Source organism: Tenrec ecaudatus, chromosome 12 (genome assembly GCF_050624435.1).
Source record: "Tenrec ecaudatus isolate mTenEca1 chromosome 12, mTenEca1.hap1, whole genome shotgun sequence".
Lineage (NCBI taxonomy): Eukaryota > Metazoa > Chordata > Mammalia > Afrosoricida > Tenrecidae > Tenrec > Tenrec ecaudatus.
The window spans coordinates 25,611,685-25,638,373 of record NC_134541.1 but is presented as its reverse complement, the minus strand read 5'-3'; the positions used below and the strand labels follow the sequence as shown (position 1 = coordinate 25,638,373).

Sequence of the window (26,689 nt, the reverse complement as noted above, 5' to 3'; positions counted from 1 at the left end):
TGGCCTGTGGTCTGGCCTCCTCCTGCTCACACTGATGCCCTCCTTACGCCTTCAGATGCTTCAGTCCAGGGCAGATCAAGGGATATGATGAAAGGGGCTATGGGTTCTGTCTCCCTCTGCTCTGCTCCTTCGGCACATCAGAACATCACCAGCTTGGCTCTCCCCTAGACTCTGGTTTTGGTGAAGATCTGCCAAACTGGGGTTAGGAGGGGGCCCTTGTCTCATTTCCAAATCTTAAAAAAAAAAATCCTTTATCTTAAGAGTTCAGATTTAAAAAAAAAAGAGTTCTGAGTATATAAAAGAGTTGCACTTCGAAAACAAACTACTAAAAAGGCAAGGTTTTAATTAATATTAAAAATAAGCAAGGCTATACTTTCCATAGCAAGATTTGTTTACTGCCCTTTGAATAAAGTTACTTAGCTCTAGCATGTAAGCACATTTGAAATAAAAAACAGAAAGCCCTCATTGTTGCTGAATGTGTGGCACTCTGATAGAATTCCCTGCGTTAGTTGTGTTGGAGAGAAAATGGCTTTTTGTCACATCCATATGGCATCAGTTCTTAAAAAGTTTCTGTTTTGCTTTGGATACATCTTCATCAGTCACATGCTGAGATTGACGTGGGACTCTCTGTTTCTCTGGTGTTTCGAGGGTAGCTACAGGATCACCATACTACAGCAAGAGTAAGAAAAGCAGGAAAAAGAAAAAAAACCAGTTATGTCAATTTACTGAATAAAGGTCTCAGCTACACCTGCCCTGTTCACACAAATGGGTTGCTTCTAGACACACCCGAGGAACCCCAAATCATCTCTGAGGGGGCTTCCAAAAGTTCAGGGAGCGAGCTTATTCTCTTTCAATCCCATGTTTCCCCCACTACAACTTTCTGAAGCCTCCTCTTACCAGTCCACGCTAGGTCAAGTTAGAAACACCGCGGTCTATGGCCAAAGCCACTAGAGCTCAGACAGCACTGAGTGCTCGCCCTAGGACCTCCAACCCTCACACCCTGCCCAGAACACAACTCTGCCCTGTTTTTCAAGATGCAAGACGGGATGCATGAGGTCTTTCTTCTGCTTTATTTCCGGGTCCCACAGCAGTGGCCCTGACTCATGTGTGATGCGTTTCGGCAGGTGGTCTCCCCTGCTCCCTCCTGGGGTGAAGGCAGTAACATTCAGGCTCCTTTCGCCTTGCCCTCTCTGCTCACTTAGCACTGCCACATTCTTTGTGTGTCACCCCCCCATTTTCTGTTTCTTCTGGTGAACAATCAACCCCCACAGGCTCTGTGTACCTCACAACCATTCACCTGCTGTGACAGTCTCCATGGGAAGACCCTACTCTATGCAAGCAAACATTATTGTCTTCAAACTCATCTCTAGTGACTTTTATAACTGCAGACTCGAGCACATCATGCCTCTGTTGAAAACGCCATTGCTCATAGTTCGTGAGATGATGGGTAACTTCCAGGCCCTTTCCCAAAGGGCACGCCCCTACTGTTCCCGTGCCCCAGCACCTCGGTGCCCTCATCCCCTTTTTGCAGCGGAATCTCCTTTTTATCCACCCTTGAGGTTTAAATGTCTCAGTCCTTTAAGGCAGCTACTCCTGACTAACCAAGTCATGACTTAAACCCTCCTCTCGGGCTCCTCTCACCCTCTATTCTGCCCTACCAGGGCAGTCACCATGCCAGTGCCAGGGCCATTGGCTTGTGTGTTTGTGATCTCCACCTAGGAAAAGATGGATGGGCACGAAGACTTAAGTCACCTTAGGTACTGGTTCACTCCTTGTATCTAATACAGAGCCTCGTTAAAGAGGGAATGCATCTAAGTTTCAGCGTTCGGACAAGATTGTTGGTAACCATAATAATCTCTGCTTCCAGTCTCTCCAGGTTCCAACCCATTTGCCACTAGGGTTTGTTTTTTTTTCTTAATTTAGTTTCCTTACAGGATCTAAGACAGACATACCCCTTATTCCCATGAATCTCAGTCTAGTTGGAGAAAACACACACACACACACACACACACACACACACACACACACACACACACACACACACACACGCCAAAGTCAAACTCCTGGCTATTGAGTTGATGCTGACTCATGGCATTACAGAATAGAACTGCCTCATGGTTTTTCTTGGTTGAAATATTTACAGAAGCAAATTGCAGATCTTTTTACTCCGTGCCACTGATCAAATCCCTAGCCTTTAGATTGAAAGCGCTCCAAACTCACTGCCACTGACTCCTAGCGGCTCCCTGTGGGTTTCGGAGACTGTACCCACTGACAGGAGTAGATAAACCCAGTCTTTCTCCTAAGGAGCTGCTGGTGGTTTCAAACTGCCCACCATGAAGACCACAGTCCAATGTGGAACCACTAAGCCATCAGGGCTCTTATAGGTAAGTATAACTCATTTGTGCTCTTCAGAGACCTTAACAAACACACAAGTACGTGCTAATTACAGAGGCATGGGAAGTCTTGGATACTCTGAATGATTCCCTAGGTGGGAAAAAAAATAATCCCTTTTTGGCTTCTCCATGATCTAGTCTAGGTTTCCCATTTAGCCTGTCACAAGTCAAGAGTAAAAATCTCCGCTCTTGTCAGGTTGGTGCCCTCACCACATTCAACCTGTTCTGGTTTCAGGCCTCTGGGTTGCCCTCACAGCCCCAAACCTTTTGCACACCCTTCTCCCTGCTGTGCACGCAGACGGAGCTCTGCGTTCTTCATCCTGCAGAGCACTCCCTCTGCCAAAGGCTGTTCTTTCTGCTTTCTCAACTCCTCAAACCCCAAAGATCTTACTCACATTGTTCCTTTTGGCAAAATACTAGGCTACTCTTTCATGTCTGACCTGTCCTCTCTGGTCCCTTCAGCATCTGACCCGTGGATAAAACAGGCAACCATGGGATTGTGAGGGTCAGCGCTTGCTTAGGAGTAGAATGTTGCTTCCCACTACACCCATTTATCCATTCAACAAATAAGTCCCTTTCTTTTTATCGGGCACCTACTAGATACAGGTCAACAAAACACAAGATGAACAGCATTCTCTACAAGGTTGACAATTACAGCTTTGCTCTTCTTCCCCTCTCTTCTCTTACTGGTAGAGAATTTAAGTAGTGTTGAGAACCTAAGCTTGAAATAATGAGTTAGAATGCTTATCACCGGTTATGCATGGCTTTTGACTCATTAACTATTCAATTCCAGTAACCGACTCTGAAATATGGGGTCACTGGGAGGCCTGGATGAGACACTGGTGAGAATGTATAAGGCACCTTCATATATGTTCATTGTTTGTATCTTTTATTACCAGAACAATAATGATCAAGCACTCATTCTCAACTAGCATGGGAAGAAACCAGATGTTGATACCAAATTAGACATTTTAAAAGGAAAACTGGAAGTGAATGATTTCATGTTCAAAGTCTTACCTAGATGAACATAATTTAAATGAGACCTTTTCAGAGGGCATCAAGGGTCTTTATGGTTTTTATTTACACATAAAAGTGTGAGTATATGTAAATAAGTACCTACCTGTGGCCGAGGGAAACCTTTGTTCAGGCACCATTGAATAAACTGTTGGTTTGTGGCCAGGACACTCTTGTCATCAGACTTCTTACAGTACACACGAATCAGCTGCTCCGCGAAGCTTGTAGGCAGAAGCTGCGAAACCTTGTTAAAGGAAGAAAAGATTTCACTGTCACCTTGAAATCACACTTGGCAGGTAGGTCAGCTTTGTTCCAGGCTTCCAAGCAACATTGTTGTTTTATTTTTTTAATCCTTTTATTGGGAGCTCCTATAGCTCTTATCACAATCCATCCATCCATGGTGTCAAGCACATTTGTACATTTGTTGCCATCATCCTTCTCAAAACATTTTCCTTCTACTTGAACCCTTAGTATCAGCTCCTCATTTTTTCCCCTCCCTTCCCCACTTTCCCCCCCCCTTCCGAACCCTTGATGATTTATAAATTATTATTTTTTCATGTTTTACACTGACCGATGTCTCCCTTCACCCACTTTTCTGTTGTCTGTCCCCCAGGGAGGGGACTATAAGTAGATCATTGCGATCATTTCCCCTTTGCTCCCCCATTTCCCTTACCTTCCAGGTATGGCTACTTTCATTATTGGTCCTAAGGGGTTTATCTGTCCTGGATTCCCTGTGTACATCCTCTGGTCTAGGCAGATTTGTAAGGTAGAATTGGGGTCATGATAGTGGTGGGGGGGCACGCGGGGAGGAAGCATTAAAGGACTAGAGGAAAGTTGTATGTTTCATCGCTGCACCTTGACTGGCTTGTTTCTCCCCCACGACCCTTCTTTAAGGGGGCGTCCAACTGCCTACAGAAGGGCTTTGGGTCCCCACTCCGCACTCCCCCTCAATCACAATGTCCATTTGGTGAATTGACTAATTTTACTCAGCATAATGTCCTCCAGATTCACCCATTAAATAGCTTTGTGTAGTATTCCACTGTGTGGACGTGCTAAAGTGTATCCATTCTTCCACGGATGGACATTTAGGTTGTTTCCAGTTTTTTGTGTTATTAGTACCTCTACGGACACGGGCATGCAGAGAACTATGTGCAGCATGGCTCATATTTCTCTATGATCTATACCAAGTGGAAGGATAGCTGGGTCAGATAGTGTTTTATTCCCCAAATTTTTAGGAAGATCTTTATAGAAGTTTCACATTTCCAGTCCCATCAGCAGTGCACACCCTGCTGGCTACCTCTTCTTCCCCTCTCGACCAGTTCCTCCCTGTCTTCACTACACTGACTGTTTCCTGGTTTTGTGAATTTTGCGATGAAAGCTGGAGAGATGTTATATCTCACTGTTGTTTGGATTTGCTTTTCTCTAGTGGCTAATGGTTGTGAATGCTTCTTCATATGTTTGCCTGAATGTCTTCTCTGGTGAAGCGTCTGTTCATGTCCTCAGCCCATTTTAAAATTAGACTTGTACATCTTTTATTCTCATTGAGGTATACAAGTTTTTTTAAATACATTTTAGAAATTAATCTCACTACTACCAAAAATGTCCCCCCAGTCTATAGGTTTCTTTGAAATCTTTTGGTAAAAATCTTTTGACGCATGTAAGTGTCAGTTTGGGGGGGCGGTCAATTTGTCTTCTGTATGTGTGGTTTTCATTGTTTGATTCTGTATTTATGCCATATATTCAGGCCCCTCTGTTTTTCCTCGCTCTTTTACTGAAGATCTTTATAACTTCTTGCTTTTACATCTAGGACTTTGATCCGTCTTGAATTAGTTTTTGTCTGTGGGGTGAGATAGGGCTCCTGTTTCAGTCTTCTGCAGATGCATGCCCAGGTTTGCCAGCACCATTGTTGAAGAGCTATCTCTCCTCTACTATTGTGTTTCAGTCCTTGGTCAACCATCATCTCTCTGCACGTAAACGGATTTACTTTTGGGTTCTCAATTCTGTTCCGTCAAGTTCCATGTCTAATGAAAAGCTACTTTGGCTATCACGACTATGCAGTTGGTTTTTAGACCTGGGAAGTGAGAGGCTTCCTACTTGTTGTTGTTTTTTTTTCAGTAGTGCTTTGTGAATCGATCTCTTTAATTTTCATATGAAGTCTATGACTAGTCTTTCCATTTTTTAAGAGTGAGTGATAATGGAAACTGGATTGGGATGGCCCTATATCTTTTGATCGATTTGAGTAGTATTGATATGTTCACAATGTCAGAGTCTTCTTATCCATGAGTAGGGTACATTCTTTCATATGTAGGTTTCTTGCCGTAGTGTACAGGTCTTTTGTTTCTCGGGTTGTAGATATTTCATCTTTAGGTGGCCATTGTTGATGGTATTTTTTCCTTTCCAGAGATAGCTCTGCTAGGGTAACGAAACCAATTGATTTTTGTACATTGGAATTATACCCTGCTATGTTGATGACTCTTTTAATTAGTTGTAACAATTTTCTGTGGGATTTCCTATGTATAAGATTACCGTATATAACCGTGTATAAGCCGAGTTTTCCAGCACATTTTAATGCCATTTTTTGTGGTAAAATTAGGTGCCTTGACTGATATTCATGTCGGCTTATACTCAAGTGTATATGGTATATCATTTGCAAATGGTGAGAGTTTTACTTGTGCTTTTAATTTTCCTCTCTTTCCTTACAGCTCTGGCTAAGACTTCCAGCACAATAATGAACAGGAGAGGTGACAAAGGCTTCCTTGTCTGGCTTCTATTCACAAAGGCATGCTTTCTGTTTCTCTCTGCTGAGATTCATGCTGGTCACTGGTTTTGTATCTATGCCCTGCATTATATTGAGGAATCTCCTTAAATTCCTATTTTCTTGGACTTCTTTTTTTAACCACAAACAGGTGTTAGATTTTGTAAAATGTTTGTTGTACCTCAACTGATGTGACCATGAAGTTCTTCTCCATTGTGAAGATTTACATTAATGTGAATGATTACATTAATGTTTTCCTGATGTTAAATCAGTCTTCATATCTGGTCACAACGCATTACTTTTTCTAAGCAGCGCTCTTGAAGTTACATTAAAAACACAAAGTTGTTTTTGCTACTTACCCAATCATAATCTAAAGAAAAGAATCTATCATGGTCATATTGTAAAATATGTATTGGTTTAAGTCAGTTAACCAAAGACTGAGAGTTTGTATTGCGTAATTATATACAGATCAGACTTCCATAGGGAACTATGCAAACGAGCACATCGAACTTACATGAAATCAACCTGATAGAACCCTCCTCCCACCACAATTATAACCCAGTCCCTCTGTCAAAAGCTGTCCTCATCTGTCTCTAGCAGCCAAAAAAATTGGTTCTTAAAATGGCAAGTCTACTGTAGCCCAGGGACATGGCTAGCCTTGTCAGCATGCAGAAGTCATTGGACAGTGGATTGTGGCAGAAACAGTTAGGTTAAACTTTAATAGACCTCATCATTTTATTGCCATTGTGACCCTTTTTAAAGTTGTTCTAGCTTTTAATATTTTCTTCTTTGTTTTCTACTGAGGTTTTTCTCTATTTTATTTTGTTATTATTGCTAGCTTTTGGTTTCCTTGTTTTTGTACTATGAAATCCAAGAAGGGTGACTGTACAGAGACAGACATTGGATTCATGGTTTCTTCGAGGTCCGGCAGGGGAAGGGGGGAATGAGGAGCTAACAACAAGGAGACAAGAAAGGAGAAAATGTTTTAAATGGATTGTGAGAATGATTGCACAAGTCTTCTTGATATGACTGAACTAGTGAATTGTAATGTCCCAATAAAGCTGTTAAAACAAAACAAAACAAAAAGGATGGCAAATTCTATGAAAAATCAGGTATATTTCATTTTAAAGACCGGTTCTAGGACAGATGATCTCTTCAGGACCAGTGGTAAGAGTGACGATACCAGGAGGGTGGAGAGAGGGTGGGGTAGAAAGGGGGAACTGATTACAAGGATCTACATATAACCTCTTGTCTGGGGGACGGACAACAGAAAAGTGGGTGAAGGGAAACGTTGGACAGTGTAAGATATGACAAAATAATAATTTATAAATTATCAAGGGTTCATGAGGGAGTGGGGAGCGGGGAGGGAGGAGGAGAAATGAGGAGCTGATATCGGGGTCTTAAGTGGAGAGCAAATATTTTGAAAATGATGAGGGTAACGAATGTACAAATATGCTTTATACAATTGATGGATGTATGGATTGTGATAAGAGTTGTATGAGCCCCCCAATAAAATGATTAAAAAAAAAGATCAGTGCTTTTCTCCCCCTTACACACTGACGTAGAGTCTAACCCGTGACCCTTATTCCCCTTGCAGGGCTGGAACTGGATTCATCCCTCTTTTTGTTTCATCCTTGTAACTCACTTTTCGGTCAAACTTTAGATGAAAGTCTACAAGGCGAACACTTACGCTAGGAAGATAAGAACTCATAAGAACTAGCAACCGTTTTCCATCAAAAGGGCAGCATTTTCCCAAGGACAAAGGTCGGAAGAGTTATGAAGGAAGGCGGAACAGAAACAAGTAGGAAAGAGGTGAGATAAGTGCTGTCACAATGTGGGGACCGTGATTAAATTGTTGAATGGAAAACTGATCGGCTCCACAAGTCTTCACCCAATTCACAATAAAAAGTTCTCAAAAAGGGAACCAAACCTGCACTTAAATTGCAAATTCCTGTAATAATATGCAAATGTCCCTATGGTATACCTATTTTACTGAAGTAGACAGACAGTTACCTGGTCTTTATTAATCTTGTCTGCTTTGTTGGGATCAGTCTTATAATAGAAGTGAACGTAATCCATCGGATTCTGGTCGTCCATTCCATAGTTCATGTTGACAACCTGTGTAAAAGCAAGACAGGTGACCCCTTACACACTAACCAGGAGAATAGAGTTAGGGGTGTAGAAGCATCACAAGCAAAGCGGCAGAGATCTCTAGAGGCTCAGAAGCCAGGGGACTGTCCGGTGTCTCAGAGTGGAATAAAAAGAATTCTGATTGCTGGCTCACAGGGATTTTGTTTTGAAACCCGGAAGAAAGAAAGAACTTATACACTGAACACTTGTTTTATGATAAACACTTTGCCGGGCACTACAGATATCATGTCGTTTCAGCTCCCACAGACCACGTGGGCTAGATTAAGACAGAACAAATACAGTTAAGCCTGAAGAAGCTCCATTCTGGGTACGGTGGAAACCTTTCCAGAGAAGGAACATTCACCAGAAAAGCAGTGGTAAGAACCCTGCAAAAAAACAGAGAACTTGTGAGACCAGGAAAAACAAGGCAGTCCAAGGAGTTCCAGCTCTCACGGGTTTTACTGAGAGTGTATTTGTGAAAAGTGTCACACAGAAGAACCAACAATTGAACAAGGATCCTAAGGGAGATTGGAATTTTCCTGGTGCTCCGGTGTTTTAGCACTTGCCTGCCAACTCATTAAAGGTCAGAGGTTTGACTCTACCAGCCACTGAGTGGGAGAAAAAAACCAAAAACAAAACCTGCTAATCTGCCCCAGTAAAGATTACAGCTGAGAAAACCTTCAAGGCAGTTCTGTCCTGTCCTCCAGGGTCGGTGTGGGTTGAACTGACTCAATGGGAGTGGATTAGGTACTTCTGGGTAGCAGTCATCTGATCACAGTTATATTAAAAATATTGAACAATAAGAGAGAACGTTTTAAAATGGCATTTTCATACATTTCAATAATGAACATATGCTACTTTTCGAATGGCAGGTGCTTTATGTCTTAAAAAAAAAAGGCCTTTACATCTGGTGTTACTGGTCTAGCCACTTACATCCACGACAACATCTTCAGCCTTCAGTTCATCCTGCTGCTTAGCGTCAACAACCTCTTGTGGAAGGCCTTTACGGTCCTGGAACAGGTAAGAATTCCCACGTCAGAATTCCAGGTGTGCATGAAGAAATGCTTCTGTCATGAAGGTGTGCTTTCTCTGAGAATGATACCTGACTAGAAAGAGAAGGGGTTGCGTAGCTACTTTTGGGGGTGTTGTGGTTATGCATTGGGTTGTGAGCTGCAGGTTCAGGAGTTGGAAATCACCAGCCACTCCTGGTGGAGATGGGGGAGAAAGATGATATTTTTTTACTCCCGTAAAGACTTACAGTCTCAGAAACTGACAGGAGCAGGCCTTCCCTGCCCCATAGGACCACAATGAGCCAGCATCAACTTGATGGCAGTGATATTTTGGATTCCTAACAAACACAGAGCATCTACCTTTGTCATCTTTTAAACAAACCACATAGAGACTCTTCATAACAAAAATTTCACAGTTGGAAACCAGATGGTGTCAACCTATTAGTAAATAGAAGGAAGTAAAATATAACCAAGGTGTATTGTGAAGTGGAGTGTGGTTATCAGCCCGACTCGTGTTACTGGCTTTCTGGTAAAAGCAAAGCAAAACTAACCTTCAACAGCAAGAGGAGAAAACGGGTTATTTGGAACTGTAGAAGACAGATAGCTAAGTGCTCCCAGAAGAACCTGCCATATTGTGAAACAAGTAGTTAAAAGCTTTAAAGTCCCTTATCTTTAGATCCCACTACTTGTCGGTCCCTTTGTTGTGCTGTGGTAACTTGTGTTGCAGTGAGGCTGGAAGCTAGCACTGGGAGTTCAAATACCAGCAGGGTGACCCAAAGCCAACGGGTTTCAGCAGAACTTCCAGACTGACAACCGAAGACAAAGCAGAAGCAGGCTGTTCACTGCAGTTATTAGCCACTGAAAACCCTGTAGCTGACATGAAAACATGGTCAGTTACTGAAAATCTGATGAACAGAAGCAGCATATTTGTCAGAGAGAGTGCCAGAAGATGGGGCCCTCAGGTGGGAAGGCCCTCAAATGATGGCTGAGGAAGAGCTGCCTTCTCAAAGTAGAGCTGACCTTGAGGATGAGAATGGAGTCGAGCCTGCACGATTTATAAAATGTCATTGCTATCACATGCAACTAAAATGTTGCTGAAGATCATCCAACAATGGCTGCGGCAGAACATTGACAGAGAGGTATCAGAGGTTCTGGCTGGATTCAGAAGAGGACATGGGGCAATGGATATTATTACTGATATCAAATGGATCTTGGCTAAATGTAGAGAATACCAGAAAGAAATGCGAATGTTTACTTGCATTTCATTGATTATGCAAAGACATTCAACGGTGTGGATCACAAAAAACTATGGATATCCTTGAGAAGAATGGGAATTCCAGAATACTTCATTATGCTCATGTGGTACCTGTACGTGGACCAGGAGGTGCTTATGTACACAGAGCAAGGGGAGACTGCATGATTTAAAACCAGGAAAGGTGGGCATCAGGGTTGCTTCTTCTCATCGTACTTATTCAATCTGAGTGCTGAGCAAATAGTCAGAGAAATTGGATTGTATAAAGAATTCAGCATCAAGATTGGAGGAAGGCTTATTAACAAGCTTTCAAGGATTTCAGCTGAATTACAACTCATTGTAAAGAAAACTAGAATCCACACACCTAGATCAGTAGGTAACATTATGATAAATAAACAGAAAAAAGACTGAAGTTGTCAAGGATTTCATTTTGGCTGACTCCACAATGAGTGCTCTTGGAAGTGGGAGTCAAGAGATCAAATGACTCATTGCAGTGGGCAAATCTGCACAAGAATTCTTTAGGGTGCTAAAAAGCAGGGGTATCACTCTGAGGACTAAAGTGTGCCTGACTCAAGCCACGATATTTTAAATCGTCTCATGTGCACGTCAAACTTGGACACTGAATAAGGAATACCAAAAAAGAATGGATGCATTTGAACCACGGTGACGGAGGAGAATACTGACGGTACCATGGACTGCCAAAAGAGCAAACAGGTGTGTCTTAGCAGATGTACAGCCAGGATGCTCCTTCAAGGAAACCATAGTGAAATTTCATCTCATATACTTTGGACATCCTGTTAGGTGAGACCTATGCCTGGAGAAGAACATCATGTTCGGTGTGGTGGAGGGGCAGCGAAAAAGAGAAGCGCCCTTAATGAGATGAACTGAGAGAGGCTGCATCGATAGGCACAAACATAAGAACAGCTATGAGGGTGCCACGGGACTATGAGCTGCTTTGTCTATTGTACGTAGGTCACTATGGGTTAGAACAGATGCCGTGGCCCCTAACAACAACATCCTTTGACCCCTTTGCTTACCTGTCGGTTAGATAAAAGTTGAGGTCCCCTCCTCACTTCTAGGGTGAGTACAAAGGCTTGGAGTCAATTAGCCCTGACTTTCAATGCTAACTCATTAAGGGTGCTTTCATGAACAAGTTATTTCATCTTTCTCTCAAGCCTCAGTTTACTCAGCTGCAAAGCAGGTCTAAGAACATTGCGTGCTGTCAAGAGTAAGCGAGAATGAAGGGAAAGGGCTCATTTCGTATGGTGTTGTGTTGTCACAGTGGGTTGATGGGTAGTTTTCTCTTGGAAGACAGACATGCAAAGTTAACAATTCAACTTACCCTTTTAATCTTTTCACTGCCCACTGGTAGGAGAGTATAACTCACATATTTGTATAGTTGGCGGCATTCGATTTTTTTTAATAGCTCTCTTGCTTCATCCAGTTTGGGATCAGTAGAATATAAAATCTCCAGGAAAATGTTATCTGCCAATTGGGTGACATTTCACAGTTATAGTAAAATTAGAAGCCTAGATTTTAAAAGATGCACATCGCTGCACCCATGAAACACTTTCAAGTAAGAGTTCACAATGTAAATATACTACGATTGTACTAGTTCCAAACGTGTTCCAGTCAGTGTCGTAGATTTGCTTCCAAATAACCCAGCACACGGGTAGAGAAGAAAGAACACGTTCAAGTCGATGACTGGTGAGGCTGAGTGATGGTTATCCCAGCCCACTGCCTTTGTCGATTCCGACTCACATTGACCTTGTAGGACAGAGCAAAACAATCTCATGAGGTTTCTAAGGCTGTAATTCTCTTAGGTAGTAAAGATGAGGCTTTTGGATGCTGTAAAAATTTACAGCCTTGAGAACCCTAGGGAGCAATCCTATTCTGCCCAACATTTGAAATAGACTCAATGGCAGTGGGTTTGGTTAGCTCTTTAGGAAAGTAGATTGAACATCTTCTTCACAATGAACAGTTGGTAGGTTGACCTTTCATTTAGCAGCTGAGTACTGAACCCTCTGTGCCACCAGAGCTCCTTAAATCCATTGCTACCAAGTAGATTCTGACGCCCAGAGCCCCTACAAGACAGAGTGGAACTGCCCAATGAGGTGCTAAGGTTGTAATCTTGATGAAATCAGATTCTCGTATCTTTCAACCACAGAGTGGCTGATGGGCTCCAACCATTCAATCTAGCTAATCACTGCGCCGTCCGGTCTCCTCTATCACAATGGCGCACAGCCAAACCAAGCCAAACTCACCGCCGTTAAGTCCATGCCAACTCATAGTGACCCTACAGGGTAGGGCAGAACAGCTCTTGCGAGTTTCTGAGCCTGTAACTGTTTACAGGAGTCGAAAGCCCTGATAGCAGTCCAGCCTGTGATCACTACACCGTCATCGTGTCTCACAACGGTACATGCGATGCACTAGTGTACTGGTGTTGTCAGTACCAGCACCAGGCTATGTGCCTATGGTTCCTCAGTCCGGGAAATGCTCTTCTTCAGTAGTGTTTTGCTTATTCTGGATCTCTCTCCTTTTCATATAAAGCTGATGATTTGTTGTTTTTTTTCTCTCTCTCTTTAAAGAATGATGCTGGGATCTGGATTGGATTGGCATTATATTTATCAATTGCTTCGGGTAATATCGGCATTTTCACAATGTTAAGTATCCCTATCCATAAGCACGGTATACGCTTCTATTTATACAGGTCTCTTTCGGGTTCCTGTAGTAGTTTTCTTTGTACAAGTCTTTTATTTATCTAGTTAGGGTTCTTCCTAAGTATTTCACCTTGTGAGTGGCTAAATGGAACTGCTTTCTTGACTTCCTTTTCAGAGTTCTCGTCATTAGTATATAAAAATGGGGTTGATTTTTATAAGTTGATCTTGTACTACGTACCATGTTACTGATACTTCCAAGTTGTTTCAAAACTTTCTTGTTGAGTTTTTGGGGTCTTCTTTATATAGAATCATATCCATTTGCCAATAGAGAGAGTTTCACTTGTTTGCCAATTTGGACGTCTTTAATTTCTCTTGGTTGTCAAATCGCTCTGGCGAAGACCTCCAGCACAATATTTCATAAGAGTGGCTTACAGAGCATCGTATCTGGTTCCTGTTCACAAAAGGGGAATGCTTTCAGTTTCCCTCCTTGAGCTCGAAGTTGGTCCTTGGTTTGCGTATGTGCCCTTGACTAGGTTGGGGGATTTATCTTCAATTCCTATTTTGTTGAGTCTTTTTTAATGAGGAATGGGTATTGGATTTTGTCAAATGCCTTTTCTGAATTGATAGCATCAAGGGTTTTTTTAAACCTTTATTTTACTCATACAGGGATTATTTTGATTGTACTTGGGATAAATCCAGTTGGTCATGATGTATTATTAAAAAAATTTTTGTTGGATTCTTGGGGCTAGAATTTTGTTGAGAATTTTTGGATCTGTGTTCATAAGGGATATTGATCTATGCGTTCCTGCTCAGGTGACGTCTTTGCCTGGTTCTGGTATGAGGGGTATACTGCCTTCATAAAACAAATTTGAATTTACAATCATTTTCTCCATTCTGGAATAGTTTGAGTAGAATCAATATTAGATCTTCTCTGAATAGAATTCCCCTGTGAAGCTGTCTGGTCCTCCACTTGTTTTTATTGGGGATTTTTAAAATAACCAGATCAATTTCTTCTTTTGTGAGAGCTATCTTCAGTTTTTCTACACCAGTCTGTGTTAGCTTAGGTAGGTATTTCTTCACATTGTTCAAATTTGGTGGAGTACTGTCCTGTGTTTTTGGCTTATTCATTTCAATTGGCTCAGTTCACAACTGTTGCTCAGTCTATCTGTTAGTCAATGGTATTTACACCTTCTCTCTTTTCCTTTGATAGGTTTGCCAGTACCTGGTCAATCTTCTTAAGGCTTTCAGAGAATTAAATTCTTGTTTTGATTTCATCGGATTCATTTATTTCTGCTCCAATCTAATGTGCATTCCTTGCTATAAATTGCCTTCTGCGTACTGCTTTAGTTCAGTCGGAGCCAACCCAATGGACCTCACAACCACTCACTTCCTCCATCTTACAAGATGAGAACACTAAGGTTTAATGAGGCTAAATGACTTTGTTAAAGTTACCTTCTGTTAAAGTCTTACAAAGCAGAGCTAAACCTCAAATCCAAATGTGCGTATTCACTTGGGAACCTGAAATAACATGTGAATGTTTGGAGAATCTTACCCATCTGTGTTGCCAGGGACAGTTTATCCTTTACCTGAGATGGGTCACTCTAGTTCTTACCTGTTAGTTTCGTGAAGGCTTCCATGTCATCAATTGCTGTAGAAATGCGATACTTCTTCCCCTCAGCGCCTGTAATCTCTATATGGGCATCTGCTTTGAGGAAAGCATCTGCAATCCTAAAGAGAATCATTTTATAAAAAGTTATGCTTGTGAGAAACGAACATTTCCTTAGAGGTGCTGAACGCTACAGTCCCTACTGGCACTCTGAAGAGAACAGCTTCTCGATTATGTTCTCATGAACTGACCTGTCTACCATGTTCCAGGCACCGTGGCAGAGCTTTAGATAGATTTAAAACATCTTTTTCCAAACAAAAAAGTAGGTTTTAGCATCCTCAATTTTTCAGGTGCAGAAATTAAGTAATTTTCATTGAACTAAGTTAGGAAGATGCAATGGCAGTCTTTGAACCTAGATTTTTCCAAGTTAAAAAACAAAACAAAAACTCTACCAAAATAGCAATCATACAAATAGGTCAATGTAATCAACTAATTGTTTGTTGGAGGGGGGGCGTCAGGGGGAGGGGATGAAGAGAAGTTTCTTCAACCTAAATTTGTATCCAAAGGTTTAGAGTAAATCAATTGAAGCTATTTCACAGACATGGAATGGCACACCCAACTTTCGGTAAGTTCACATGATGCCGATGAGTCACACAGAGACTTGACTCTGCTGCCCACTCAGAGCCAAGATGTGCAATTCCTGTGGCTTTGCTGTATGCTAAATAGCTGTGGGGTTTGCTATAGGCTAATTTTGATAAATAGTTGACAGCACCAGAAGACATTAATCTTCAATCCTAAAATTAATTTCATGAATCTAAGTCGACTGGTATATAATCCCCTACCTATGTGGAAACTTTAGTCTTTCCAGCACTGCTCTTCCCAAGTCAGCTCTTCTTCCCTTTACCAACTTCCATCGTCTCACTTGCTCTAACACTAAATTTAGTTCACTGGGTATCAGTTAAGGAAATTATTTCAGATTTATTCAGTTAAAATTCATCTGGATTTTTTCCAGAAGTCCCAACCAGCCCAACTGTGATACTCTAATAAAGTATCAGGGACATGTTATAGTGAAGTGGCATCGTATTTCTTACATGATCTCGATGATGTTGCCAACTCTGTGTTGGTAAGCTCTGCGGTGCAAAGAGTAGCGTGTGTAGAACATGTCATATAGGTTCCAAACTTCCTGCGGGAAGGCACACAGTAAGTATTAATGCAGTGTTAAGAGTATATCCAAGTCTACAGACAAGGAAAAGAGATAGTGGCAGACAAGAAGGTTCAGTATAGGACTAAATTAAAGACTCTGAGCCCACTGAAAATGAGGGATGTAGATTAGTAAAGCTGCTAATTGGATTGCAACATTCATTCTTACTGATCAATAGTCAAGTGCAATTTACTGAGGTCTTTCATTCTGTGACAGGTCCTGTTCAAGACGTCTTAAAACGTATTGACTCCAATCTTCCCATAACTCTAGGAAATAGGTATCATTACGTGGTATTCTTTGCTCTCAACACAATAAAAAGACATCTCATAGTTTATACTATATAACTCCTTAGTTATGATCTCACAGGATCAAAGGATTGCCACTGTTCTGAAACACTAACGTAGCAAGAAAGGACAGAGACTCTGGAGCCAAACTACCAGGGTTGCAATCCTAGCTTTGCCACTTGTTGGTTGCATGCCTTCTCCCACCTCAAGTGGCTCATCTTCAGTGGGCTAATAACAATAGTTCCCAGCTCATAGGGTTGTAGGAATTAAGCGAATCCATGCAAAGCACTTAGAATGGCGCTTACCACAACAGTCAATGAATGATTAGAATTTTATTTTCATTATTTAGCAGTGCAAGAGAAATAAAAAGAGCCTTAAAACCCTAAAAATGCTAGATCTAAAGTAAAGAGATGGACTATTTTTACAAGGCACTGAGATTTTCCCACACTAGTGGATGGTCTTTTCTAGATTGCAGACCAGGAATCACATCTTCTTTATTGCTTCTGTTGACATAATTTACCTTTTCTCTAGTACAGATATGCTTTTCCTCATCTACTTCGCAGACACGGGCAAACTTGATAAAGCGTTCGTGATCAAAATTATTTTGGATTCCCAGATGATGGCAGTCCCTAAAAGAGAGGTAAATGTTTTTTCAACAAGGAAACTGCACCTTATGTATGAACCCTGAATAGGTACAAGGATCCCAACAAACTTTTATAAAGCGTTCAGTGCACACCTGGCAAAATAGTCCCACTTGTCCACATCAATGCCATTGCGCTTATTGGCCACTATCTCATAGAGGAAGCGTTTCTCTTTAGGGCGCCCTTTGTAGGTCCACTGGAAGACAAGGAAACCCATGGGAAGTTTTAGGGGAGGAACCAGATTCTATCTATGAGCAAGGCAAAGCAATCACATTCATTCAAACACTATAACCAGGCACTTGGCTGGAAACATGAGATGCATTCAATGGTTCTACTCTTTCTTTCTCTACTTGATTCCTAAGTTAGTAGAGAAGGGAAAGAAATGCTTTGTCATACAGGGTTCTCTAGAGATTTCCTTACATACATATGTAATTCCTTATCATATATATTTATTAAAATATGTCTATGTGCTTTTAATATGAGGGCACAATTTTTAAAGAACTCAGTTAAAGAGCCAAACAAGTGTGTATGCTTCATTTGTTGCATAAACAGTAGAAACACATAATGCATGATCTATCATTTAGTTCCTCTAAAATAGGCCAAAGCGTACCTTTGAAGGAATCAAGGAAAGACAAGATCAAAAGTGTCATGTATGTATGTGAAAGAGAGATGGTGTCAAGAAGTCCAGGAAGAAAAAGAATGCTTGGAAATGGAAGGTGGTAGCAATTGTACAATTCTGCTTGATGCGATTGAACAAGAGAATGATAACGATACTTGAATTAACTCCCAATTAATAATGAAAATTTTAAAAAGCATCCTTCAGCTCAAATGAAGCTGGACAGAAACTCACAGTAGGCTCTTGCATTGAGAATTCAAGTGGTCCTACGATCTGCTCCTTGATGAAACAGATGTCTTCTTCAGGGACGAGTCCGTAGTGCTCCATGACTTCTCTGAGTCCGTTAGACTCAACCAGGTGCTCAAACATCATGACGGAGCCTTGTTCGTGCTAGAAAAAAAATAAACCAAGAGAATCAGGTCTATCATAGACCGTGGCCAGTTCTCAAGCCAAACCCGTTGTTGCTGCTTTGATTCTAGCCAACAGTGACCTGAGACATACGAGACCAAGTGGAGTTTTCCTCCAGGGTTTCCCAGGATGTAATGTCTACCGAAGAAGACTGCTACATCTTGCTCCTGCAGAGCAGCTGGAGGGTTTGAAATGTCGATCTTGTTAGCAACCCAGGGCTTCACCAGGGTCCCCAGTGCTCCTTGCTGGCCGCGAGGCCTCTGTTGTTGTTAGGGGCTGTCTAGGTGGTTCTCACTCATAGCAGCCCTGTGCCCAACAGAAGGGAACACCGACAGTCCTGCACCACCCTCACCGTCGTTCTTAGGTTTGAGCCCAGCGATGCAGCCTCTCTGTCCATCCGTCTTGTTGAAGGTCTTCCTCTTTTTCGCTGCCCTGTTCCTTTACCAAGCATGACATTCTTCAATCTAGATGATCAAAATTAGTTGGGTCTAGGGACTTCAGAGGATAAGTTCTACTGCACCCACCCAATTTGTAGAAGGCCATGGAGGGGAGTGGGAGTCCCAGGCCCATCTGCAAGCATCTAGTCAGTTGAAGCCTCTGGCAGCTGCCCTCTAGTCACTCGGGGCCCGAACAGCTTGACTACCACACAGAGACGACTGTGAACTTGATGATGGTGGCTTGAACATGGTATAATTTGGTACTTGGTTAGTAGGCCTCCCTCTTGACCCAACTGAATTTATTCTAAGCTCAAGGATTTCTTTCTGGTTCCATGACAGAATTTTTTTCCCACTGGCTTTTTAAACATTGATGGTGGTCTTTTCTTCCTTATTCTTTATTTGTATTTTTATCTTTATATCATTATGTTCTTGCCATTCTATTTTGTTTTTTTGTTTCTGTTGGGTTTCCAGGTTGGGAAGCACAGTTGGAGTCGATGCACAGAGACAATAACTGATGCAGTGGTTTATAGGGAATGTGGGCGTGGGGATGGGGAGGGAGAGGGGATTTGGGGAGCAAACACTGAATGTGGGAAGAGAGAGGGAGCACTAGAAAAGATTGTGATGTTGTATCAACAACTCATTTTAAAAGCGATTCAAACATGGAAATGTATGATGTGTGAATAGTGTTTCAAGGAGACCACAATTGACCAATGGTGGCCAAGGCTGAGGGGGAAAGAGGGCTTGCATAGGGGCACTGGGTTAATGCCCATGGTGGTGGGTTACATCAGTAATGGTTGTCCAGCATGAAGACCATAATCAATGGCACTGAATACTACAAGACGGTGCGGAATTGGAGACTGTTATGTTTCGTATATTTTTGCCACATTAAAAAATTACATGAATAATGATGAGTACAAGGAACAAGAAAATATTCTAGAACTGAATATGGTAATAATTGTATAAATCTTTTTTGTACAACTCTTCTTGATATACTTGAATTATTGAATTGTATGACATGTGGATGAAGTGCTAACAAAACTGGTTTTTTAAAAAAAATAAGAATAAATTCTACTGCAGGTTAATTATCTCGTTTCCAGCTATCATCTTCAGATTCATGTTAAAAACCTGTCAAATTTGTCAGTATTTTTCTACTTTCTTACAGACCATGCTCACCATTTTATTAAGATATTTAATGCATCAATGAGATATTTATTTACAGTGCCTACAAGATTATGCTCAGGTCATACAGGTAGAACTCAGTCTTAATGCATAAAAACAAAAAACCAAACCCACTGCTATCAAGTTAATTCCCACTCATAGCTGTTACACATAGGATTTTCAGAGGCTGTAAATCTTCATGGGAACTGACAGCTTCATCTTTCTCCTGCAGTGGCTGGTGGGTTTGAACCATGAATTTGTGGCTAGCAGTCCAACACCTAACCCACAGTGCCATCAGGTATCCTTATGTAAATGAAATCACTATAAAATTCAGAACAAGATGTGAAGCTACAATTGTGTTAACACTTCCACATAGTGGTGGAAAGGGGTAGTTGAAAATTTGCCAGACCAAATTTTTTCAAGGGCATTCAAAGTTAGATCGGCGTTGGAATCTCATATCAGCCTTAGTTTGTCTACCTGTCTCTGCTGAGTCACTCATTTTAAGGATCAAATGACTCCCCAAAGAATGTGTGCCCTAAGCAAGGTTGTAACCACACACTGACTGGAGAGAACCTTCAATGGCCCTATAACTATTTAAAAAAATTAAATCAAAGATAATACACATGATAAAGAATTAGAGTAATTTTATGAGAATACAGTTGACTTAACTAAATGATTGTCAGTAATATTAACGCTAAGAGTTTTCAAGTGCTTACTGAGATAATGCATCATACCCAAAGGCAGCCAAAATCCACTGCTAGCGAGTCAACTTTGACTCACAATGACTCTAGACAGTGTTTCTGAAGCTCTTAATTGTTACAAAAATACACTGTCTCACCTTTCTCCCAGAGAGGCTGGTGGGTTTGAACTACTCACCTTGTAGGGAGCAGCCCAATGCACAACTCAATATATTCCCCAAACCAAACCAAACTCCCTGCCATTGAGTTCATGCTGGCTCATAGTGACCGTATAGGACAGTCCTTGTGAGTTTCTGAGTCCATGATTCCTTTTTTTTTTTTCTCTTAACAATTTTATTGGCACTTCATTCACAGATCAGACAATTCAATCATATCAAGAAGAGGTGTGCAGCCATCACCACCATCAGTTCTAGATGAGTGGTTCTCCACCTTCCTCATGCCGCGGCCCTTCAATACAGGTCCTCATGTTGGGGGAACCCCGCAACCGTAACATTGCTGTTGCTACTTCACCACGGTCAAACCAACCTCATTGCACCATCCACTCTCTCCCTTCTGTCAATACCACTTAGTGATACATGGATTTCACTTGCTTTTTCTTCTGTCTTCTGTATTCTACCCTCCCTGAATACTATAAAAGAAAATTGGCTAGGGAAGAGGGGGCTGCTGTCTGGAGAGAGGTTCCTTTTCAACATTTCCCGTGCAGCCCAGACGAGCCTGATATTAAAAATAAAACTTTAATAGTTCTAATTGGACATGTAGTGGTCTTCTTTTATCCAAACTCTCTATCTATCTATCTATCTATCTATCTATCTATCTATCTATCTCACTCCCACCCCACCCCCACCCCCCTGAAAACTATAATGGGAAATACAACAGTGGAGCTAAACAAATAACTTAATAAGCCTCTCAAATAGTTTTTTATTTATTACATATGGGATATAAAAATACATACCTTCCATTTTATGTCTGGGCGAGCAAGTGGAATAAATATTCCATCAAACAGGTGGGAAAACGGTCCATGACCTTAAAAACAAAAGCAGTCTTAAAAGCAAGAAACATCTTTGAGAAACGGTATAAAAGGGAATCAGGCCTGGACTGAAACTGGGGCTTCCAAGCTACCAGCTATCTTTTCCCAGGCATAAAAACCTGCTTCCTGAAGGAAAGTCTATTTTGTACTTGCTCTTCTCTGTAGTTGCTACTAGAACTGGGAGAAATAAAGTATTTCTGTGTTTTTTAAAAAAAAGGATTCAGGTTTCTTTCTGTCAAGGAGTCCAGTCCCTAACACGTCATCACAGGTCGGGTAGGCACAACGGTACAGCGATAATAAGTAAAGATTATAGTAAAGTCATAGAGAGCATGAGAGAGAGATTCAAATAATGGAGGCAGACACAGTTCGTCGCATGCTCACCTCAGCCCTGCTTGGTGGTTCATGTGGAGATGTGGAAGGTGGGAATTTTAGGAACAAGTAATAGGGGGAAAGGACTGGGGAGAGACCTTTTTATTGCTAACCAAGGCTTATATCCCTTTGGGGGGTATACACCCTAATTACAGGTAAAAACTTATGTCACAGGAAGGGGTTGTGGTATAGTTACTACAGTAGTGAGACGGAGATGATCTAGGGGTATCCATGCAATAGGAAGGGGAGGGATTGGGGGTACACATGTGACAAGATGGGTAGATCCTAGATTCAGGGAGTCAGCTTAATTTTGGAGGTCACTGAGCCGGTTTGACCTGTTCTCTGGATCTCAATTGAAACCATTATCAGTAGGGTGTGAACCCCACCTACAGGAATCAACTGATGGCCACAAGCAGTCAGGGTAAAATCACCCATTGTTCTTAACAGCAGGGAGCGGACCCTATCTGTGGGGGGGTGGGGCAAGACAGTAGTCTGGCAAGCATCTTACCTCCCACCATGTGCTGGCAAACTGCCTCTAATGTTTGGCATGTCTTTGAGGGAGACAAAGCTGGGGTAAAGTCTCTTTATAACCCCACAGGTTTCTTTTTAGTTCAATTGAACACCAACAGAAATAATCTAGAAATTTGCCATAAAAGGGGATCATGCTTCCTTCCTCTTTCCTAAAAGAAGAGGAAGTAGAAACAAATAGACAAGTCAGCACCCCCCAGAATCACCAGAGATTACATCCAATTGGTGAAAAAGCCGCTCTGTGTGGATCAATGGAGGCTAACATGATGGGCATGTGAATGCTTGGGCTCTTCGGCTGAGTAATTACACACTCAGAAAGTTTAGCACAATCCCCACCTGAGGTGCTGAACGAACATAGGACGGCTGTTCTCCTGGTCAGAGGAAGGAAATGATCTTCTTCCTCTTGTATTCAAGTGGACCGAGACGGGACCTCAGCCGGGTCCAGGAAGAAGTTCTTCTCTTCATCTATGTGTTTCTGAAATTGGACTACGTGGTCCACGTACCAAGAAAAGGTCCTGGTTTGACAGAGCGATTAAATGGAAAACGGCATTTTCATCCCACTCTTGCACTGACTCAAGTGACCTGGGGGTGTCCGAGATGGGTCACTGTTTAGGGGCGAGGAAAGCCTCATCTTTCTCCCATGGCGTGGCTGGTGGGTTCCAACTTTGGACCTGGTGATTAGCAGCCTGCTGTGTGACCCCTTGCATCACCGGAGCGCCTATTTTATCCCACCTGGAGGACGAAAGAAAACGAAAGCCACACCACCCTAAACAGGTGGTCGGACGTCATGTCAGGTGTAACGCGTGGCCACACTAGCACAGCTGGAGGAAACGCCGTCCACCCTCCTGTGTCTGCACCCGTCAGACCACCTTTCCCTAAGGGGCTTTCTCTTCTTTTTGCTCACTCTCTAGTTTTCTAAACTGATGTCCCTCTTCAGGAGACTGATCTCTTCCGATAACATGACCAAAGCGCACATCCTTGCTTCTAAGGGTGTATTCTTGCAGCCTTCTTCCCAGCCGGATGTTCTCATTCTGTCAGGCCGTGTGGTTGGTGCAATATTCGTCGCTAACACTGTGTAATTCAGAGGCACGAGTTCTTCTCCTATCTGCCTTATTCATGGCTCCTGCCTCGCAAGCATGTGAGGCAATTGAAAATACCATTCTGGGTAATTGGGTGGTTGCACCAGAGACCTCAAAGTAACCTCCTTGCTTTCCCACATTTTCAGGAGGTCTTGTGCAGCAGATTGGCCCATGAGACACATGATTTCATTTCTCGACTGCTGCCTCTGTACGCACTGATGGTGGAGCCAAGTAAAAGAAAATCCGTGACGACTTAAGTCCTTTCTCCCTTTACCATGATGTTATTTACTATGAGGATCTTTGTTTTGTCACATGAAGGTATAATTCACGCCGAATGCTTCAGTCTTTGCTCTTTCTCAGGAAGTGCTTCAAGTGTCCCCTGTCGTAAGCAAAGCGCCAGGGATTAACCCATTTATGCCACCGTCTTTAGTTCTTAACTGAGCATTTTCATTCAAGCTGACTGCAAATGTTTAAGAATTCTTAGGGAGAACACCCCCCCCCACAAATGTCCACGTTAATTACACCTCTCTGAACTGTATTATGACCATGAATTTCTCATTGATATTCTGGGTTAGTTATTTTAAGGAGTCGCCAATGAAAATTCATGTAAAAATAAGACAAAATAATTAATTTGGGCATTAATGGGTGAAGGACTCTTCCTGCAATCCTGCTGCCATTTTTTTGGTTTTGTTTCTTAATATTATTTTCTAAGCATCCAGACTGATGGAAGTCTGGTGGAAGGCTGCAGCCTGGAGTACACCATTTTAACCACTCAGCGTTTTTTGTTCAAATGAGTTCCTCCTGGCCTATGCATAGGTTCTACATGAGCACAATGACGTGTTCGGGAATTTCTGTTCTTCACATGACCAACTAGGGAAAAATTTTCAAAAGCTTGTTCTGACCCATACAAGTGAATGCTTTTGCATTTTCAACGAAACACAGGTGCACATCTTTCTGAATGCTGTGCTTCCAGTCAACATCTATCTAGCATCAGCAACAATGGCCTATGTTCCGCTCTCTTCTGCATCTGGCTTAACTTACGGCAACTCCCTGTCAATGTCATGCTGCTAGAGTGGTTGACTTATGTTCAGCAACATTTTACTTGTGTGCAATAGTAATGACAGTGTTTGATAATTTCCACGTCCTGGCGGGGGGGGGCGGGCGTCTTTCCTTGAAATGGGCTCAACCACGGATCTCGTTCAGCCAGCTGTCTTCCAAGCTTCCTGCCACTGATGAATGAGCACCCCCAGTGTGGCATGGGCTTGTTGAAACATTTCAGTTGGTAGTCCCTCTGTTTCTTGAGCCTTGTCTTGTGGGGTTTTCATTGCCGGTGCCCCTTGGACCGCTTCTTTCCATAGCACTGTCCCTGCCACAGCTGTCCAGGCTGTGTGTTGTCCCAACATTGCAGGCTTATGTCAATGACATTATGTGCCTCTGTGCTCCCCTGCCTTCATCAAGTTTGCCAGCTTCCCTCCTATCATCGACTTCTTCCCCCTTCACACAAGTTAATGCACGTCTACTCTCTGGGCCACAGATTCCCCCGCTCCCTCCCTAGAAAACCATCAAAGACTAATTCTTTTAGCGTGAGCATTTTTTTTACTTTTTATAATAGTGCTCTCAGGCAATGCCTACCTTTTCGTGATCAACTGATCTCACTCAGCAGGTCCTCAGACCCACCCACGTTAAGTGGCATTGAGCAGGGATATTGCTGTTCCATTGTGTGTATGTGCCAAAGTCTATCCATCCTCCCCCTGATGGGCATTAGGCGGTTTCCATGTTTTTGTCATTGTAAATAGTGGTGTGGTGAACATGGGTGTGTGCATATCTATTCCTGTTGCGGCTGTTATTTCTCCAGAACATGTACCACGAGCAAGGCTGGCTGCTTCGTATGGTTATGTCTAGTCCCAGTTTCTTTTGAGAACATGCCTCATGATGCTGACAGCACCCATCACAGCTCCACCAGCAGCGCATGGGCGGGGTGGGGGGTGGAGGCTCATGCTTTCGTATTCTCCACAACATTTGTTGCTGCTGCTGTTGCAGATTCCTGAACTTTTGCTATGAATGCTGGGGTGAAGGGACAGCTCATGGTTATTTTGATGAGCATGTCTAGTGCACTGAAGGATCGTGATATTTGCTAACCATTATGAGCGGTTCTTCATCTGTTTGCTGGCCGCTTGAATGTCTTCCTTGGTGAAGTGTCTGCTCATGCCTTCTGCCCATTTTTAAACGGGCTTATTTGCCTTCTTGTTAGGTGTCAAAGTTTTCTTTGAATTTGAGAAATCAGTCCCTTGTCTGATATGCCACTGACAACTTTTCATTCCAATCACCAGTATTTATCCCATGAAGTTGCCTTCCTCATAGGTGTCTGGATTTGACCTTATTGCTGACAGCATGGACCCTCAGGTCAAGTTTGGACTATTCTTTTTGACAACCAATGGGAGGCCATGCCACTTTAATTGCCATTCCCTGTGTGGTAGGTCCTATGGTTGTACAACTCAAAATGAGCAACCCCAGTCCATTTCAGACCACGCATGCCTAAGACATCGATCCTTTGGGATCTCATTTCATTTTTGACAACTTTCAATTTTCCGAGATGAACACTTCATATAGTCCCCGTTCCGATTATTAATGCATGTTTTCGGCTGTTTCTCCTCATTTTGAATTATGTCCGTCAGAATACCAAGGTCCTGGAAGCTTCACTCTATGCCTCTCCTGAAGGTCGATTCTGCTTTGAGGGGACTCGTCCCCTGTCGTACTCTGTGTGCCTTCCCACGTGAGGGGCTCAGGTGTGGGAACTGCATCGGACCATGTCCCATTGCGATCCACACGGCTTCAGTGGCGACTCCTTCAGAAGTAGGCCGGCCGCTCCTTTGTTCTAGCCTGTCTCAGTCTGGAAGCTCTGCTGAAACCTGTCTACCCCAGGTGAACTTGCTAGCATTTGAAATACCAGTGGCAGCCATACTTTTTAGGCATCACAGGGGCACACGAACACACACCGGGTGCTAGACCGACAGAGAAGTATCCTAAACACAGGGTTCCAAACACCACACTGGTAGAAAACCTCGTTATTCAAATGATTCAAAAGTCCTTTCCCGTCCCTAGTAGCAAAGATGTTTTACATGGAAAAATCACTGGAAGGCTGCAGGAAATGCAACAGAAACGCTTTGGATTGATTACAGGAGAAATACACACGCTGCGGTCTCCGTCCCTGGATGCTGGCAGCTTTGGAAACCCCCTAGGGCAGCTCCAGCCTCGCGAGCCTATTCTGTCCGGCCGAGAGGGACAGAATGGACTTGACAGCAGAAGATGGGCTTTTTGGGGGTTTTTGGTTTTATAATTCTACGAAGACGCGAAGGAAGATTTATATTGATGTTAACAAATTAAAAACAGAACTTGCCATAAGTCTCAGAGAAAGAGAAAAAT

At 42.5% G+C, this 26,689-nt stretch overlaps 1 protein-coding gene across 1 annotated transcript in view; it reads right to left on the bottom strand.

Moving 5' to 3' along the window:
• Window positions 1-323: 323 nt before the first annotated feature.
• The window catches only part of SAMHD1 (SAM and HD domain containing deoxynucleoside triphosphate triphosphohydrolase 1), a 50,279-nt gene continuing 23,913 nt past the window's right edge, over window positions 324-26,689 (bottom strand). The window contains exons 6-16 of the mRNA XM_075528790.1: window positions 21,216-21,286; window positions 17,797-17,952; window positions 17,042-17,142; window positions 16,826-16,934; window positions 15,912-16,003; window positions 14,827-14,942; window positions 11,897-12,039; window positions 9,226-9,303; window positions 8,176-8,280; window positions 3,514-3,651; window positions 324-669 (exon numbers count right to left, since the gene is read on the bottom strand). Of these exons, the coding sequence (XP_075384905.1) occupies window positions 553-669; window positions 3,514-3,651; window positions 8,176-8,280; window positions 9,226-9,303; window positions 11,897-12,039; window positions 14,827-14,942; window positions 15,912-16,003; window positions 16,826-16,934; window positions 17,042-17,142; window positions 17,797-17,952; window positions 21,216-21,286 (1,226 nt within the window). The 3' untranslated portion in view covers window positions 324-552. The remainder of the gene's footprint in view (window positions 670-3,513; window positions 3,652-8,175; window positions 8,281-9,225; window positions 9,304-11,896; window positions 12,040-14,826; window positions 14,943-15,911; window positions 16,004-16,825; window positions 16,935-17,041; window positions 17,143-17,796; window positions 17,953-21,215; window positions 21,287-26,689) is intronic.